Source organism: Anomaloglossus baeobatrachus, chromosome 9 (genome assembly GCF_048569485.1).
Source record: "Anomaloglossus baeobatrachus isolate aAnoBae1 chromosome 9, aAnoBae1.hap1, whole genome shotgun sequence".
NCBI lineage: Eukaryota > Metazoa > Chordata > Amphibia > Anura > Aromobatidae > Anomaloglossus > Anomaloglossus baeobatrachus.
Genome location: NC_134361.1, coordinates 99,303,917 through 99,323,245, shown reverse-complemented (window position 1 = coordinate 99,323,245; position 19,329 = coordinate 99,303,917). Strand labels below are relative to the sequence as shown.

At 49.8% G+C, this 19,329-nt stretch overlaps 1 protein-coding gene across 1 annotated transcript in view; it reads left to right on the top strand.

Annotated features, from left to right (window-relative positions):
• The window catches only part of THOC2 (THO complex subunit 2), a 279,522-nt gene that overhangs the window by 132,363 nt on the left and 127,830 nt on the right, over positions 1-19,329 (top strand). Inside the window, exons 20-21 of the mRNA XM_075324880.1 lie at positions 11,613-11,770; positions 12,413-12,541. Coding sequence (XP_075180995.1) covers positions 11,613-11,770; positions 12,413-12,541 — 287 coding nt within the window. The remainder of the gene's footprint in view (positions 1-11,612; positions 11,771-12,412; positions 12,542-19,329) is intronic.

Here is a 19,329-nt window from a genome sequence, read left to right as displayed (position 1 = left end):
AAAGAAAGCATTTAGCCATTTAAATACTGGAATTTTCAACATTTCTTTGCTGTGGTCACAGAGACCTGAAAGGGGACCGGTCATTGAAAATGACGTCTGATCTGCAGATGGGATTTTATATATGTAGTGGGGCGTAGAGCTGGTGACATGAGACATAGTTTTCTGGGAAAAAAGCTTCTGTAAAACTTGTGTTTTATTCCTTGAAATCCCTGGTGTTTGTTCACATCAGTCCAGTGGGTGGTCTTACTCAATGATTGACAGCTCTCGGCATGCACAGTCATATAGGGAGGACTGTCAATCACTAAGTAGGATCACCCATCAATAGTCCCCTAGATTGCACCATAATGTAAGACATATTGGTAATGTTAACCTGCAAGTTGCCACAATTGCAATATGTAAGTCACAAAAAAATAGTTAATTCTGATTTTTTTTGTGGTTGCGGCAACAAGCTGGTGATGTGACCCTGTTCACATAGATTATTGTGCTGATGCTGCAACCGTGCAGTACTTTCTGTGCATTGTGAGATGCGTCCAGAATCGTGACGCAGTCACTGCCAAAAATGAATTTGGATACAAAAGGTTCCACATGGGTGCGTTCCTCTTCTTCTGCAGGACGTTCTGTACAGATTGTTTTTCTTCATCGTTCCTATGGGAGACCCAGACCATGGGTGTATAGCTTCTGCCTCCGGAGGACACACAAAGTACTACACTAAAAAGTGTAGCTCCTCCCTCCGAGCATATCCACCCCCTGGATAACCAAATATAGCCAGTTCAATACTTTGTGTTCAGGAGGCACACATCCACACATGCATTCTCATCTGATTTTTGATTTTCAAGCGTTTGAAGAAAAGTGGGTCCAAGCCTGGATCCCCGGCATGTCCCTTCTCACCCCACTGTGTCGGCGGTGTTGTTAAGGTTGATTTCAGGGCTGGAGCCTTACATGCCGCGCTCCTTCACCATCCCTCGGGCTCTGGCTTGAAGTGGGAGCCAGCACGGTTCTCACTGCCTTGCAGGAGACCGGTCTCCATCCGCAGCCCTTTCAGGAACCTGCCGGACGGAGCACTCATCCCTCAGGGACCTGGCCCTGCGTCTCACAAGCTAAGTATTGAGACGTTTTTGTCAGGGGGGTCCCTTGCACTTTAATGTTGGGGAGAGTGTGTTATTTAACCTTTGTGACATTTCCGGCCGGTTCTCTGGTTTTCACCAGAGAACCGCGCCGAGGGTGCCTGCGCGCCGGCCGCATTGTAAAATTTAGGCCCCGGCTTCGCCTGAGACCTAGTTTCGTTTTCACTGCCCCTGCATGTCAGTCATGCAAGGGGACAGTGCGGCTCCGCCCACCGGCCGTTCGGCACAGGGGAGGACACTCCTCTCTGAGGAGATGTTTCCCTCCCCTGTATATCTCCTTGGCCCTCCGGATCCCGCTCTTTTACTAAGCCCCGCCCCCTCTCCTCACTCCGGCGCCATTTTCTCAGCGTTCTCACACTGATCGGCGCTGGCTGCAGCATCTCTGCTAATCTGTCTGGGGGTCCGAGCTGTGGGATCCGGAGGGCACACAAACGGTCTGGTAAGCCACAACCTCGGTTGTGGACTTTCTTATACACTCTCTGGGAGTCATTCTGGTAGAGCCCCCACCTCAGCAGCATGTCTGACACTAGGAGCAAGGCTGCAAGGCTGTACTCAATATGCACTGCATGTAAGCTCGTACTGCCTGAACCGAGCACATATCCACATTGTGATGCCTGCTCTAACATGGTGGTGCCTCAGCCTGGAGTCTCCCCAGTGGTCCCTCCGGCTGCTCCGGCCCCGGTGGCTGAACCCCCGGCATGGGTAGAATCCTTCTCTAAGTCTATCTCCCAGTCCTTTGCCGACTCCATGGGAGAGTTGTCCCGGACTCTGCTGAGCATGCATCAGCCCCCTTCTCAGGGCGCCTCTGCTGCTTCAGCTCGCTCTCCAGAGCTCACTGACGATTCTTCATCTGCTCCCAGACCCCGTCCTCCTAAAAGGAGACGCAGGGTCCCCTCTCCCTCCTCTCCTTCCTCGTCCCGCGGCTCTGATACACGAGCTGACTCGCAGGACGAGGAGGATGTCTTTTCTAGGGGCTCGGATGCTACCTCCATGTGCCCCATTGATCTGACCGAGGGTGACGCAGACGTTAGTGATTTGATTGCATCCATTAATTCTGTACTGGACCTCAATCCGCCAGTATCAGGGGAACAACCCTCTCTGGCAGAAAAGCACCAGTTTACCTTGCCTAAGAGAACAAGGAGTGTGTTCTTTAACCACTCCAGTTTTCAGGCCACTGTGACCAAGCCCAGGGCCTGTCCTGACAAACGCTTTCCAAAACGTGGTTCTGATGACCGTTTTCCTTTTCCACCAGAGGTGGTCAAGGAGTGGGCTCACTCACCTAAGGTAGACCCTCCGGTGTCTAGACTCTCAGCCCGGACAGTTGTGTCAGTGGCTGATGGCACCTCACTTAAGGATCCCACTGACCGCCAGGTTGACCTTCTGGCCAAATCTGTATATGAGGCGGCAGGGGCCTCGTTCTCCCCATCTTTTGCAGCAGTGTGGGCTCTCAAAGCCATCTCTGCTTCTCTAGAGGAGATGCATTCCCTAGCCAGGGAATCTATGCCTGAAATTGTTGCCTTAACTTCCCAGGCTTCAGCCTTTTCAGCCTACGCCATGTCTGCCATGCTGGAGGCTTCTCACCGCACTGCGGTGGCTTCGGCTACTTCCCTCGCTATCCGCAGGATCTTGTGGCTTCGAGAGTGGAAGGCAGACGCTTCTTCAAAGAAGTTCCTTGCTGGGCTCCCATTTGCTGGGTCCAGGCTGTTCGGTGAACAACTGGATGAGATTATTAAGGAAGCTACTGGCGGGAAGAGTACTTCCTTGCCACAGACTAAAACCAAGAAACCTGTCCAGGGCATGAACCAGTCGAGGTTTCGTTCCTTTCGTTCCTCCAACTGGTCGTCCTCTAAGCCCTCGGCCTCGTCCACTAACTCAGCCAAGGACCAGAAGTCCGCAGGAGCTGCTGCCACCAAGGCAGCCTCCTCTTGACTATCTGGCCGAGCCAGCAACGTCCTTGGTCGGTGGCCAGCTCTCCCACTTTGGCGACGTGTGGTTTCAACACGTCTCCGATCAGTGGGTGCGGGATATCATCTCCCACGGCTACAGGATAGAATTCTCTTCCAGCCCGCCAAACAGATTTTTTCTGTCAACTCCCCCTGCTCCAAGGCCGCCGCCTTCTCTCAGGCCGTGGCATCCTTGCAGGCCAACGGAGTAATTGTACCGGTTCCCGCCCGGGAACGGTTCAGAGGTTTCTACTCAAATCTCTTCCTAGTCCCCAAAAAGGACGGTTCCTTCCGGCCCATCCTGGATCTCAAGCTTCTCAACAAGCATGTTCAGGTGCGGTATTTTAGCATGGAGTCTCTGCGATCAGTCATTGCCTCAATGACCCAAGGAGATTTCCTGGCATCCATCGACATCAGAGATGCCTATCTGCATGTGCCAATTGCAGTTTCACACCAGCGTTGGCTACGTTTTGCAATCGGAGAGGAACATTTCCAATTCGTGGCTCTCCCCTTCGGGTTAGCCACGGCCCCTCGAGTATTCACTAAGGTCATGGCAGCAGTGGTTGCGGTTCTGCACCTCCAGGGGTTGGCAGTGATTCCTTACCTGGACGACCTTCTAGTCAAGGCTTCATCCAGTGCAGACTGTCAGCGGAGTGTCTCGCTCACTCTCGCCACTCTTGTTCAATTCGGGTGGCTTGTCAATCTGCCCAAATCCACTCTGACTCCGACCCAGAAGCTCACGTACCTAGGGATGCAATTCGAGACTCCGCCGGCACTTGTCAGGCTGCCCTTAGTCAAACAGCAGTCCCTCCATCTGGCGGTGCGCTCTCTGCTGAGGCCCCGCCGTCATTCCATCAGGCACCTAATGCAGGTGCTGGGTCAGATGGTGGCGACAATGGAAGCGGTTCCCTTTGCCCAGTTCCATCTGCGTCCTCTGCAGCTGGACATTCTCCGCTGTTGGGACAAGCGGACTTCTTCCTTGCACAGGCTAGTGGCTCTGTCGCCACAGACCAGGAGCTCTCTTCAGTGGTGGCTTCGGCCCCTCTCTCTGTCTCAGGGACGCTCCTTCCTTGCCCCGTCCTGGGTGATCCTCACCACGGATGCCAGTCTATCCGGCTGGGGAGCAGTATTTCTCCACCACCGAGCACAGGGCACTTGGACTCCGTCCGAATCAGCCCTCTCGATCAATGTGCTGGAAATCAGAGCTGTGCTCCTAGCTCTCGTAGCCTTTCACCACCTGTTGGCGGGCAAGCACATTCGAGTCCAGTCAGACAACGCGACAGCAGTTGCCTACATCAATCACCAGGGCGGGACTCGCAGCTGCCTGGCAATGTTGGAGGTTCAACGCATCCTTCAGTGGACGGAGGACTCAAAGTCCACCATATCCGCAGTCCACATCCCAGGCGTAGAAAACTGGGAGGCAGATTATCTCAGCCGTCAAACTGTGGACAGCGGCGAGTGGGCTCTGCATCCGGCAGTGTTTCGGTCAATCTGCCGCAAGTGGGGCACTCCGGAAGTGGATCTAATGGCATCCCGGCACAACAACAAGGTCCCGGTTTACGTGGCTCGCTCCCACGATCCTCAGGCCTTTGCAGCGGACGCGCTGGTTCAGGATTGGTCCCAGTTTCGTCTGTCTTACGTGTTTCCCCCTCTAGCTCTCTTGCCCAGAGTCCTGCGCAAGATCAGAATGGAGGGCCGTCGGGTCACCCTCATTGCTCCAGACTGGCCCAGGCGAGCTTGGTACCCAGACCTGCTCCATCTGTCCGTAGAGGTGCCGTGGCATCTCCCAGACCGCCCAGACCTTCTCTCACAAGGTCCGTTTTTCCGCCAGAATTCTGCGGCTCTCAGATTGACGGCGTGGCTCTTGAGTCCGGGATCTTGACGACTTCCGGCATTCCTCCCGAAGTCATTTCCACTATGACTCAGGCTCGGAAGTCTTCCTCGGCCAAAATTTATCACAGGACTTGGAGAATTTTCCTGTCCTGGTGTCGGTCTTCCGGCCATGCCCCATGGCCTTTTTCCTTGCCGACCATCCTGTCCTTTCTACAGTCCGGTCTGCAGCTAGGACTATCCCTCAATTCCCTCAAGGGACAGGTCTCGGCTCTGTCAGTGTTGTTCCAGAGGCGTATCGCCCGGCTGGCTCAGGTGCGCACCTTTATGCAGGGCGCATCTCACATCATTCCACCTTACCGGCGGCCTTTGGATCCCTGGGACCTTAATCTGGTCCTCACGGCCTTGCAGAAACCCCCCTTTGAGCCTCTTAGGGAGGTTTCTTTGTTTCGTCTTTCACAGAAAGTCGTCTTTCTAGTGGCCATAACTTCCCTCAGGAGAGTCTCTGATTTAGCTGCTCTCTCTTCGGAGTCACCTTTTTTGTTTTTTCATCAAGACAAGGTGGTTCTCCGTCCGACTCCGGACTTTCTCCCTAAGGTGGTATCTCCTTTCCACCTTAACCAGGACATTTCATTGCCGTCCTTTTGTCCGGCTCCTGTTCATCGCTTTGAAAAAGCGTTGCATACTTTAGATCTGGTGTTGGCGCTCCAGATCTATGTGTCACGCACCGCTGTTCTTAGGCGGTGCACCTCTCTTTTTGTGCTAACCACAGGTCGGCGGAAGGGCCTCTCGGCTTCTAAACCGACCCTGGCTCGTTGGATTAGGTCGGCCATCTCTGATGCCTACCAGTGTACTCAAGTGCCTCCCCCGCCGGGGATCAAGGCACACTCGACCAGAGCTGTCGGTGCCTCTTGGGCTTTCAGGCACCAGGCTACGGCTCAGCAGGTCTGTCAGGCTGCCACTTGGTCTAGTCTGCACACCTTTTCGAAGCACTACCAAGTGCATGCTCATGCTTCGGCAGATGCGAGCTTGGGCAGACGCATCCTTCAGGCGGCTGTCGCCCATTTGTGAAGTTAGGTTTCGCCTACTTCTCAGTTTTCTGTTAATTCCCACCCATGGACTGCTTTGAGACGTCCCATGGTCTGGGTCTCCCATAAGGAACGATGAAGAAAAAGAGAATTTTGTTTACTTACCGTAAATTCTTTTTCTTATAGTTCCGTAATGGGAGACCCAGCACCCTCCCTGTTGCCTGTTGGCAGTTTCTTGTTCCGCGTGTTATCACCGGCTGTTGTTGTAGACAGTAGCTCCGGTTGTTCCGGTTTTTTGCTCTATCTCTACTTGTGGGTGGCTATTCTCCTTCAGCTTTTTCACTAAACTGGCTATATTTGGTTATCCAGGGGGTGTATATGCTCGGAGGGAGGAGCTACACTTTTTAGTGTAGTACTTTGTGTGTCCTCCGGAGGCAGAAGCTATACACCCATGGTCTGGGTCTCCCATTACGGAACTATAAGAAAAAGAATTTACGGTAAGTAAACAAAATTCTCTTTTTTGCTGTTTTTGGTGTCTGTACTCACCAGAATATGACAGTCTGTATCCTTAGTAATGTCCTTGCTTATTGGATAAACCTGCGCTCGCTATAAGCTGCAATTCTTCTGATTTTCTGCCAAATTGTAGGAGTCTGACTCACGAGATGAATGTGGGTTGTGATGTTCGGGGAGCTGCTGGTTATGAAGTACTTGTGTGGGAATAGTATGTACTTAGTGCTATGAAGGGATCAAATACTGACCGATAAGAATGAAAACGTTCCACCCCAGAATAAGAGCATGTTTTATGGTGGTGACTTTTGAAAATAGCTAAAAGTTCATAATTGAAGAATAAATCCATCACCATCCAGCTACATGTTAAACACTTTTTGTGTTCCTTTTATGTTCCATTCTAATCTGAGAGCTCCGGCCCTGCGGCGCCATCTTCTCACTGGCCGGAAATCAGAAGTTACATTACAAGGTCTCAATACACGTCTGAGAGCCAGAACAAGGCTCTCATAGACTTGTATTAAGTTGTGACCTCGAGCGAGCTCCATGGAACACTGGAGCTGCTGACAGGTCACAAACTGGAGAACATCAATGGGAGCAGCGCAGATAACAGATTTAGACGGCTGCAATTAAGTATATAATAGGGCAGGGGACTTACTGTATATTTAAAGGGAACCTGTCAGGTGCAATATGTACCCAAAACCATGATCTGTTCTGGGTACATTTTGCTAATCCCTGCCTAACCGTCCCTGTATACACTAGCATAGATAAATACTTTTTCTAAAGATCCCTTTTAAGATCCTTTATGATCTTCTAATGAGCGAGGGGACTAGTTGAAAGGGGGTTACTTCCCCCGACTAGCTTGCAGGGACAATGGAGGCCATCCATATATTGAGACCAATGTAAAATATGCTACCAATGAAGCTGCCAGAAGGGTTCTGGCGATACAAGACAGATGGGACCAGCTCATCCACAATGATAGCTAATCTACAGTACATAGAAAACCCACGTCCAGTTCAGCATGTTGTTGACTTGTGCTCCACACATGACAGCTACGGCACCTGGAGGCGACATTCCTCAAGCAAGGCCGGCAGAAGAAGCCCAGCAGGTTAGCACACTGGAGTTTCATTAATAGTTCTAAGACCACTTTATGGAGAAGCCATAGACCTAACAAGAGGTGTCACTTGTGGGAGGAAATGTCACACGTTGTATATCAATATTTTGACCCTGTCTCTTCTGCAATAAAGGAGACCCTCCTAAACATGCAAATGCTGTGAGCAGGCGTGCCCACGTTAATATGTATTGGCGCCTGCGTGTGTCATTAACCCTACAGTTTAAGCTTTACTTTTGTTCCTAAATCAAGTACATTTATTCTTCCACTTCCTTTGGTCTCCACTAAAGTCAGGTGTACATGTACTGTATACTAGTGGGGTTATCTATGACTTCATTATTGTTTTTTATGGGGGTAAGAACTTATGTAATTGCTGACCACCTGCCTGCTCTCCCTGGGGAGGTCCTCTGCCGGCTCTGCCTGGGGAGGTCCTCTGCCGGCTCTGCCTGGGGAGGTCCTCTGCCGGCTCTGCCTGGGGAGGTCCTCTGCCGGCTCTGCCTGGGGAGGTCCTCTGCCGGCTCTGCCTGGGGAGGTCCTCTGCCGGCTCTGCCTGGGGAGGTCCTCTGCCGGCTCTGCCTGGGGAGGTCCTCTGCCGGCTCTGCCTGGGGAGGTCCTCTGCCGGCTCTGCCTGGGGAGGTCCTCTGCCGGCTCTGCCTGGGGAGGTCCTCTGCCGGCTCTGCCTGGGGAGGTCCTCTGCCGGCTCTGCCTGGGGAGGTCCTCTGCCGGCTCTGCCTGGGGAGGTCCTCTGCCGGCTCTGCCTGGGGAGGTCCTCTGCCGGCTCTGTCGGAGATTCTTCTGCTTCAATTCACCAGTTGCCGTCAGCAGAGCAGCTTCTTCTCTTCTGTGGGTGGGCCATCACTGCAAACGTCATGCTGATTGACAGCCGGCTTCCTGCAATTAGGCATTGATGAACCGGCCGTCAATCGGCATAATGTCTGCAGAGACGCCCCATCAACAGAGCAGATGAGAAGCGGCTTGGTCATTGTGATGTTCGCAGAAGCTGCAGACTTGCCACCAGGAGCGTTCTGTGGCCACTGGCTGAGGTCGGTGCCAACAAGATCAGTCAGGTAGATAGCAACTGCCTGTTAGCTCATAGCCCCAAAGAAAAAAATAGCCAGATGACCCAATTAAGTCTTAATCTTCATGAATAGCAAAGTATAAATATACAAAAATCCAGTATTTTGTCTTGTTCTCCTAAGATTTCCTTCTCCTGAGTGTCGCCTCACATGACGAGCTCATTCTTGTATTACACAGCCGGACATCTAATTGTCCAGCATGGTGTTCTCTGACCTGTAGCGCTGATTCCTAGCAAAGTAAGGGTTTGCCAGAGGTGCAGATGATGATGAGACAATTTGTTCATCTGACTGCCATATTGTTGGTCTTTAGCTATATACAGGTGTTAGGGTGAACTCTTAACCAGAGATCACTAGTTGCCTACTGCCTGGCCAAATTGGTGTGGATCGAGTGCATGCTTGAAAAATGAGATCAGACACAGTCGGATATTCATCTTTCTTCAGCGCTCTATTGGGAGACCCAGACGATTGGGGTATAGCTACTGCCCTCTGGAGGCCACACAAAGCACTACATTAAAAGTGCAAGGCCCCTCCCCCTCTGGCTATACCCCCCCGTGGTATCACGGGTTCTCCAGTTTTAGCTTTGTGTGCGAAGGAGGGTCTCCCTGGCCATTTGCATTACCCAAGTTTCTTTCCTTCCTGCAATCGGGGTTAGAAAAGGGCTTGTCGCTCAGCTCCCTTAAAGGGCAAGTTTCGGCACTATCCGTGTTTTTTCAGAAGCGTCTAGCACGTCTTCCTAAGGTGCGCACGTTCCTGCAGGGGGTCTGTCATATTGTGCCCCCGTACAAGCGACCGTTAGATCCATGGGATCTGAACAGGGTACTAGTTGCTCTCCAGAAGCCGCCCTTCGAGCCTCTGAAGGAAGTTTCCTTTTCTCGGCTGTCGCAGAAAGTGGCGTTTCTTGTTGCGATCACATCGCTTCGGCGAGTGTCTGAGCTGGCAGCTCTGTCATCCAAGGCTCCCTTCCTGGTGTTCCACCAGGACAAGGTTGTGCTGCGCCCTATTCCGGAGTTTCTTCCTAAGGTCGTATCCTCTTTTCATCTTAATCAGGATATCTCCTTGCCTTCGTTTTGTCCTCATCCGGTTCACCGGTATGAAAAGGACTTACGTTTGCTAGATCTGGTGAGGGCACTCAGAATCTACATTTCCCGCTCGGCGCCCATACGCCGTGCCGATGCACTTTTTGTCCTTGTCGCTGGTCCGCGCAAAGGGTTGCAGGCTTCTAAAGCCACCCTGGCTCGATGGATCAAAGAACCAATTCTAGAGGCCTACCGTTCTGCGGGGCTTCCGGTTCCTTCAGGGCTAAAAGCCCACTCAACCAGAGCCGTGGGTGCGTCCTGGGCATTACGGCACCAGGCTTCGGCTCAACAGGTGTGCCAGGCAGCTACCTGGTCCAGTCTGCACACTTTCACCAAGCATTATCAGGTGCATACCTATGCTTCGGCGGATGCCAGCTTAGGTAGAAGAGTCCTGCAGGCGGCAGTGACACCCCCGTAGGGGAGGGCTGTTTTGCAGCTCTAACATGAGGTATTTATTTACCCACCCAGGGACAGCTTTTGGACGTCCCAATCGTCTGGGTCTCCCAATAGAGCGCTGAAGAAGAAGGGAATTTTGTTACTTACCGTAAATTCCTTTTCTTCTAGCTCTTATTGGGAGACCCAGCACCCGCCCTGTTGTCCTTCGGGATGTTTTTTTGTTGTTTGCGGGTACACATGTTGTTCATGTTGAACGGTTTTTCAGTTCTCCGATGTTATTCGGAGTTAATTTGTTTAAACCAGTTAATGGCTTCCTCCTTCTTGCTTTGGCACTAAAACTGGAGAACCCGTGATACCACGGGGGGGTATAGCCAGAGGGGGAGGGGCCTTGCACTTTTAATGTAGTGCTTTGTGTGGCCTCCAGAGGGCAGTAGCTATACCCCAATCGTCTGGGTCTCCCAATAAGAGCTAGAAGAAAAGGAATTTACGGTAAGTAACAAAATTCCCTTCTTCCTTGACAGAAGTCAGCCCATGCTCTCTTCACAAATACAGAACAGGCAGCAGGCAACTGAATATGTGACGGTTCTTCCGAGATTAATATGGCCAATAGCCGTGAGACCCGTCTGCCCGTCAACAGATACCCCAACAAACCGGACACAGTCAGGCAATCAGTGCCACACACCCCACCGAGACCACGGGAAGACTACAGATTATGAAAAATCAGCAGACCTACCGTACTCTCGTTCGGAAGTGATCAATTTCCTGGGGTGTCCAGCACGTCATGCCATTCCAGTTGCCGGTTCATCAGGATTTCAGGTGTCTCCGTCTATTGGCCCCACGTTGGGCGCCAATAATGTTAGGGTGAACTCTTAACCAGAGATCACTAGTTGCCTACTGCCTGGCCAAATTGGTGTGGATCGAGTGCATGCTTGAAAAATAAGATCAGACACAGTCGGATATTCATCTTTCCTCGACAGAAGTCAGCCCATGCTCTCCTTTATTACAACTGAGCTTGCTCTAATATAACCTTGCAAAGGGGCATGTCCGGATGTGTTCATTGGTCAGTGGGTCGAACAATGTGTTAGTCCATGAGCTGATTGGTAGGCATCATTGTAGGCGGGTCTATGACATCATTGGATGGATCCATGGTGATGGTGATGGGAGGGACGTCATCTGGTGGATCCATGCTGGATGGTTTGGTCTGTAATGTCATCTGATCTTTGGGTTGGTCTTCTAGCTTGACCAGGGGTCTTCCCTTATATGGTATCTTCTTACATCTGGACATTCCTTGCATTCCAGGCAAGGTGTGGAGAAACAGGCAATGTCAGCCATCTTTATATCTGTGTCATGTGTATGATCTGAAACCTGAATTATGTAAGGCAAATCGACATATTTCCCACAATCCCTTGTCAAGAAGTTAATTAAGTATTTGATGGAAAGGTCCTCCTCAACACAGGAAACCTGCTATTTTTGGTGACAACTGTGTAACTTTTCTGTTAATGTTTTCTTTGTTTATTGTTACAGGATCTACCAAGAATGAGACGATCACCAAATTTTTACAGCTTTGTATATTTCCCCGCTGTGTGTTCTCGTCCATCGATGCTGTGTATTGTGCCCGCTTTGTGGAGCTTGTCCACTTACAAAAAACGCCCAACTTTTCTACACTACTTTGTTACGATAGAGTGAGTATCCCGCACTGTATGTCATTGCTGCATCCTTACTATACAGGCGCTGATAACTCTCTTATCTGTGGAGGGTGGGATGTGTCTCCAGTGTTTGTTGCTTTCAGTCATTTTTATACTCTTTGATGTCATAAATAAGTATGATACTCTTGTCTGCCGTATTATTGGGCTATCCTCTTCTGGACAATCCCTGCTTTTCAGTTCATGACCTTAAAATAAGCTCAGTAGATCCTGCTCCCCTCCGCTGGCGCTGTGCCACTGGTGTCAGTGCTGGTAAAGTGACTACCACATGACCGCTGCAGCCAGTGACTGATGACCACTGATCGGCTGCAGCTCACCAATTTTCCGTCTGCTCTGATGAAATGGAAAAGGCTGCAGCCACACAGCGTCGCTCGTTCAGTGCAGCAGGCATATGAGACAATGTCACGTCGGAATAGCAGCACCGACATCGAAGGAACCACGCGACTGTGGAGCCCTGCAGTGCTTATGTAGTAGAAGACTGTCCCTTTTAAGTATGAGCAGATCAAGTGATGGTGGAATCACCAGGTTTTCAATGGCGTTTTTCTTATTACCCATTTTGGAGATCTATCGTATCACAATGTACAATCTAGGACCTGATTTATATGATCTTCTGATGTGCAGGTCTTCTCGGACATCATATACACTGTTGCTAGTTGCACAGAAAATGAAGCCAGTCGTTACGGACGATTTCTTTGTTGTATGCTGGAAACTGTTACCAAGTGGCACAGCGATCGGACAGTGTACGACAAGGTGAGAAAATGTGACAGTCTCTACTGGGGGTGATCATGTGTGCTTAGGTGGCCATTTCTTTAGTCCTGTTACCTCCTGGCTACCCAATTCCTTATACCCGGCCTCTCAGGCTTCTATGGCTGAATGTTTAATTTCCCATACATGGTGTTGCTACATCTGTCCCGGACTTCCTAGAGCCGATCCCCAATCTTGTCAATGAAGATTGAGGATGGAGGAGGGTGACTGAGGATGGAGGAGGGTGACTGAGGATGGAGGAGGGTGACTGGGTTGGAGGAGGGTGACTGAGGATGGAGGAGGGTGACTGAGGTTGGAGGAGGGTGACTGAGGTTGGAGGAGGGTGACTGAGGTTGGAGGAGGGTGACTGAGGATGGAGGAGGGTGACTGAGGATGGAGGAGGGTGACTGAGGATGGAGGAGGATGATGGACGGAGGATGATTATGATGTGGGATGATGGATGATGAGCATTTTGTAAAATTTGCAGCCTACAAGTTTTTTTTTTCGGTTTTTTTTCTGTATTGTAATGAAAAAACTAATCTAGACATTCACGACCTTCAACATAAGTTTACATCATGGTTGGATAGGGTTTCACAGCCTATGACCTAAACGTATGTCATGGCGATCACAAGGGTAGGGAAGCTGTGCCTGCACGATCGCCGCCAGGAGCTCGGCATACGTGATAGCCAAGCTCCAGCTGTCACTGCCAGGGACGGTCCTTGTGCTAGGACAATGGCGGTCCCAGCATTTAAGGGCTGGGAATGGGAGTGTGCTCCCTCTCCTACCAAATCTGGACCATTTTGACGTGATCAAAGAGGCCCGATCGTTGCCATGGTAACCTGAAGTCAAATGACTCCCTCCGGCTTACCTGGCTACAGTGGACTGTTAGACCATGCCAGCAGCAAAAATCAAGCCCTTACATGGCTCTTTGGTCAGAAAATAAAAAAAAAAAAACTATGGCCCTCAAAATTCAATGATGCAAAAAAAAAAAAAATGATCTAAATCTGTAATCACTATAATTATACTGACCTGAGAAATAAAGCCGCCTAATCGCTTGTCCCGCAAGGTGAACAGCATAAAAATGAATAAAACCAATTCTTCAACTGCTGTTGATTTGTTTATTCTGTCTACTGAAGATCGCAGTATGGTGCGGCTGATATTTATCCTGCACTCTACGCTGAACTCTTACATCTGGGATTACATGTAAATCTTTGAAAAATTTGAGTCAGACAAACTTCCCAAAGGAAAATTAACTAATGAGACAGATGGAGTCACTTTGAACGCCTGTGTGGCCTGAAATGCAGCTGTGTCTGTTATTTTACAAGTCTTTCTAGGCGTACACAAAAGTACGGTTCAACAGTTTTGTGTGCCTTCTGAAAATGACACTTTTGAACAAAGACCAAACGGAGTCTAGAGTAACTGCTGCCTTATTAGTGAAAGGATCCATTGGGGATATCTCCTCAATTACGTATTTCAGAGCTATAGATGGAAACTCTTATGTAAGTGCTCAGCATAGAGCACAGGATAAATATGAACTGAACCAAAATGTTCTGTATACCGAAATGCCAGCAATAGCAGTGAACTCAACCTACAAAAACACAAGTCCCCACTCAGGTTTATATTCTGTTAAGAGCAATATAGGGGCTTCCACATTACTGGTAACACACAGGCTCTGGAAAAATGCTATGGCTCCCCCCAAAAATAAATCCAGCAAATTCTGTGCTCCCAAATCCAAATGCCTCCCTCCCTTCTGAGCCCCACAATCTGCCTAAACTACATTAAGGGTATGTGCACAAGTTGAGTATTTGGTTGCAGAAATTTCTGCACCATTTCTACATCTCTTGGCAGGAAAAACGCAGCACAAAAACGCCCATTTTTGCATGCATTTTTCAATTGAATTCACTGGGTAGGCAAAAACGATGAAAGCATTGGCATACTGCAGATTATTTTCTGCACCAAGTCTGCAAGGAGAAAATACTCAAGGTGTTTACTACACTTCTGGATTGTCATGGAATTTGCTGGCATGAAGAATTGCTTGCAGTTTTGTGACAAAACTACACTAAAAACGCAATGAAGACACACTGTGTGCACACAGCCTTAACCTCCACATGTTTGGCATTGTTGTAGTGAGGGGTGCATGCTTAATTTGCAGGGATTTTGTCTCTAGAAGCATGAGTTGGGCACAATGTACAGGCACTATAATTAGGGATGATCGAATACCAAAAATATTCGGCTTTGCGAATATTCGCCGAATAGATTGCCGCAATTCGACTTCGCGAATATTCGATGCACACTATAAGGCTATGGGAAACCCGAATAACAACTATTCGGCCTCCCCATAGACTTACATTGCGCATCGAATATTCACATAGTGACGACCTATTCGTCAGATATTCGCGAAGCCGAATATTTGTGTATTCGATCATCCCTAACTATAATGTACTGTTACAGGTAAAATAAATCTTTGTACCGTGTTAACCAGTAGAGAGAAAAAAAAGTTTGTTTAAAAAAACTGAAGTCCTCAGTAGTTGATACCTTTTAATCGCTAACTGAAAAGATGATAAAAATAGCAAGCTTTCGAGACTACTCAGATCTCTACCATGCCTGATGAAGAGACCTGAGTAGTCTCGAAAGCTTGCTATTATTACCATCTTTTCAGTTAGCCATTAAAAGGTATCAACCACTGAGGACTCTCACTTCTTTTAAACAAACTTTTTTTTTTATAATGTACTGGGCACTACAGGTGCAATTTGCAATTTTTAATTCTGTAACATTTACTGCATTTGATTCCATGGGTATTTTCCAGAGACAAAATCATCACTACACCCGTAGATTAATTCCAAGAGGGTGTAAAATTTGGTCACTTGAGGGGGTTTCTGCTGTTCTGGCACTTAGTTGACTTATTTCCAAAGCCTTTAAGTATTCTAGGTATAAAATTATGTGGTGTCAATATGTTCACTGTACCTGTAAATAAATTCATTGAGGGGTGTAGTTTGTAAAATGTGGTCACTTTTTGGGGGTCTCTGCTTTTCTAGCATGTCAGGGGATCTGCTAATGTGACATGGCACCCCCAAACCATTCCATCAAAATCTGAACTCCAATATGGTGCTCCTTCCATTCTGAGCTTTGCACTGTGCCTCAAAAGTAGTTTTTGACCACATATGGGGTATTTGTGAACGCAGGAGAAATTGTGTAACAAATTTTGGCCAAAGCAACAGTTTAGTGGAAATATTGTTTTTTTTTTTTTTTTTTTTATTTTCACAGCCCAATGTTATACAATTCTGTGAACCACCGGAGTTAAAATTGCTCACTGCACCCAGTTTCCAGATTGGGTTCACTTGTGCAGGTTTCTGCTGTTTTGGCATGTCAGGGAATCTTCAATGTGACATGACATCAGTTAATGGTTAAACAATTTTGCGTTCCAAAAATGAAATAACCCTCTTTCCCTTCCGGGCCCTGCCGTGCACCCAAACAGTAGTTTTTCCACCCCAAATGAAGTATCCCTGTACTCAGGAGAAATTGCACAACACATTGTATGGTCCATTTTCTAACGTTACTCTTGTGAAAATGAAAACATCTGGGGTTAAAGCTACATTTTTGTGGTTAAAAACTTATTTTTTCAGTTTCACAGCTCAACGTTATAAAATTCTGTGAAGCACCTGTAGGTTCAATGTGCTTACCACACATCTAGATAAATTTTTTGAGGGGTCTTGTTTCCAAAATGGGGTCACTTGTGGGGGTGATCCACTGTTTAGGCACATCAGGAGCTCTCCAAACGTGACATGGCTTTTGCTCATGATGCCAGACAATTTTGCACTCCAAAGGTCAAATAGTACCTTTCCGAGGCCTGCCGTGCTCCCAAACAGTAGTTTTTCCACCAAATATGGGGTATCTGCATATTTAGGAGAAAATGGACCGTAGAATTTGTTATGCAATTTTCACTGTTACCCTTGTGAAAATGAAAAAATGTAGGGTAATGTAATTTTCTTTATCGTTCCTTTGGGAGACCCAGACCTTGGGTGTTTAGCTTCTGCCTCCGGAGGACACACAAAGTACTACACTTAAAAGTGTAGCTCCTCCCTCTGAGCTTATACACCCCCTGGTGAGCCAGTCCCAGCCAGTTTATCACTTTGTGTTCAGGAGGCATACATCCACACATGCATTCTCATGATTTTTTTTTTTTTGGAATGAGATTGAAGAAGTACGGGTCCACGTCTGGACCCACGGCATGTCCCTTCTCACCCCACTGTGTCGGTGGTGTTGTAAGGTTGATTCCAAGGCTGGAGCCTTACATGCCGTGCTCCTTCACCATCCCTCCTGGGCTCTGGCTTGAAGTGGGAGCCAGCGCGGTCTCCATGCCTGGCAGGAGACCGGTCTCCATCCGCAGCCCTTTAGGATCCTGCTGGACCGGAGCACTCATCCCCAGGGACCTGGCCCTGCGTCTCAGCAGCTAAGTACCTGAGACGTTTATATGTTGGGGGGGGTCCCTGTGCTTTATTGTATGGGGAGAGTGTGCTTAGTGTATTTATCTTGGCATTTCCGGCGGGTTCTCTAGCTGTCGCCCGAGAACCGCGCCGATGGTGCCTGCGCGTCGGCCTCGCCGCTCAAATTTAGGCCCCGGCTTTGCCGGAGGCCTAGTTTCTGTTCACTGCCCTCGCATGTCACTCATGCAGAGGGACAGGCTCGGCTCCTCCCGGCGGCCGTCCTGCATAGGAGAGGGACACTCCCCACTGCTGTGCGTGTCTCCTCCCCTGTAGGTCTCTATGGCCCTCCAGATCCCGCTCTCCTACAGGAACGCCCCAAGTCCCGCCCCCTCTCTTCGCTCCGGACAGGGTTCACTTTGCGCTGGCCTGCACTCTGCATCCCTGCTGAGGTGCTGTGCATTGGGGGTCCGGGCTTCAGGATCTGGAGGGCACACAACACCGCTGCCAGCGGTCTGGTAAGCCACAACCGGTCTCTAGTTGTGGACCTCTGTATATACTCTCTGGGGTTCATTCTCTTGTAGAAGCTGTCCCCACTCCAGCAGCATGTCTCACACGAGGAGCAAGGCTCCAAAGCTTTATACTGTATGCGCTGCATGTAAGCTCCTGCTGCCTGAACCGAGCACCTATCCACATTGTGATGTCTGCTCTAACTTGGCGGTGCCACAGCCTGGAGTCTCACCCCCAGTGGTCTCTCAGGCTGCTCCTGCACCTGTGGCTGAACCCCCGGCTTGGGTAGAATCCTTTTCTAGGTCTATCTCCCAGTCTTTTGCTGAGTCCATGGGACTTCTGTCCAGGACTTTGTTGAATATGCATCAGCCCCCTTCACAGTGTGCCTCTACTGCTAAGGGTCCCCTTAGGATCTCTATCATCTGACCTCCGTCCACCGGAGCTCACAGAGGATTCATCATCAGGGCCCAGACCCCGTCCTCCTAAGAGGAGACGCAGGGTTTCCTCTCCTTCCTCATCCCGTGGCTCTGATTCAAGAGCTGACTCGCAGGATGAGGAGGATGCCTTTACAGGGGGCTCGGAGGCTACCTCCATGTACCCCATTGATCTTTCCGAGGGTGACTCAGATCTTAGTGACTTGATTGCTTCCATTAATTCTGTACTGGATCTCAATCCGCCAGTATCAGAGGAGCAACCCTCTGTGGCAGAAAAGCACCAGTTTACCTCGCCTAAGAGAGTAAAGAGTGTGTTCTTTAACCACTCCAGTTTTCAGGCCGCTGTGACCAAACCCAGGGCCTGTCCTGACAAACGCTTCCCAAAGTGTGGTTCTGATGACCGTTTTCCCTTTCCACCTGAGGTGGTCAAGGAGTGGGCTCATTCCCCAAAGGTAGACCCTCCGGTGTCTAGGCTCTCAGCCCGGACCGTTGTGTCGGTGGCTGATGGCACCTCCCTTAAGGATTCCACTGACCGTCAGATTGACCTTCTGGCCAAATCTGTGTATGAAGCGGCGGGGGCCGCGTTTTCCCCGACTTTTGCAGCAGTGTGGGCTCTCAAAGCCATCTCTGCTTCTTTAGAGGAGATGCATTCCCTCACCAGGGAATCTATGCCCGAGATGGTTGCCTTAACTTCTCAAGCTTCAGCTTTTTCATCTTATGCCATGTCTGCCTTGCTGGAGGCTTCTCACCGCACTGCGGTGGCTTCGGCTAATTCCCTCGTTATCCGCAGGATCTTGTGGCTTCGAGAGTGGAAGGCAGATGCTTCTTCTAAGAAATACCTTGCTGGGCTCCTTTTTGCTGGGTCCCGGCTGTTCGGAGAACAGCTGGATGAAATTATCAAAGAAGCTACTGGCGGGAAGAGTACTTCCATGCCACAAACCAAAACCAGGAAACCTGCCCAGGGTAGGACTCAGTCGAGGTTTCGCTCCTTTCGTTCCTCCAACTGGTCGTCCTCTAAGCCTTCCGCCTCGTCCGCTAACTCAGCTAAGGACCAGAAATCCAACTGGCGCCCAAAAGCGCGTCCACAGAAGACCGCAGGAGGTGCTGCCACTAAGGCAGCCTCCTCTTGACTCTCTCTGCCCGCTGCGGCAACGTCCTTAGTCGGTGGCAGGCTCTCCCACTTTGGCGACGCTTGGTTTCAACACGTCTCCGATCAGTGGGTGAGAGAGATCTCCCACGGCTACAGGATAGAATTCTCTTCCAGCCCGCCAAACAGATTTTTTCTCTCAACTCCCCCCTGCTCCAAGGCCGCCGCCTTCTCACAGGCCGTGGCAGCCTTGCTGGCCAACGGAGGAATTGTACCAGTTCCCGCCCAGGAACGGTTCAGAGGTTTCTACTCAAATCTCTTCCTAGTTCCCAAAAAGGACGG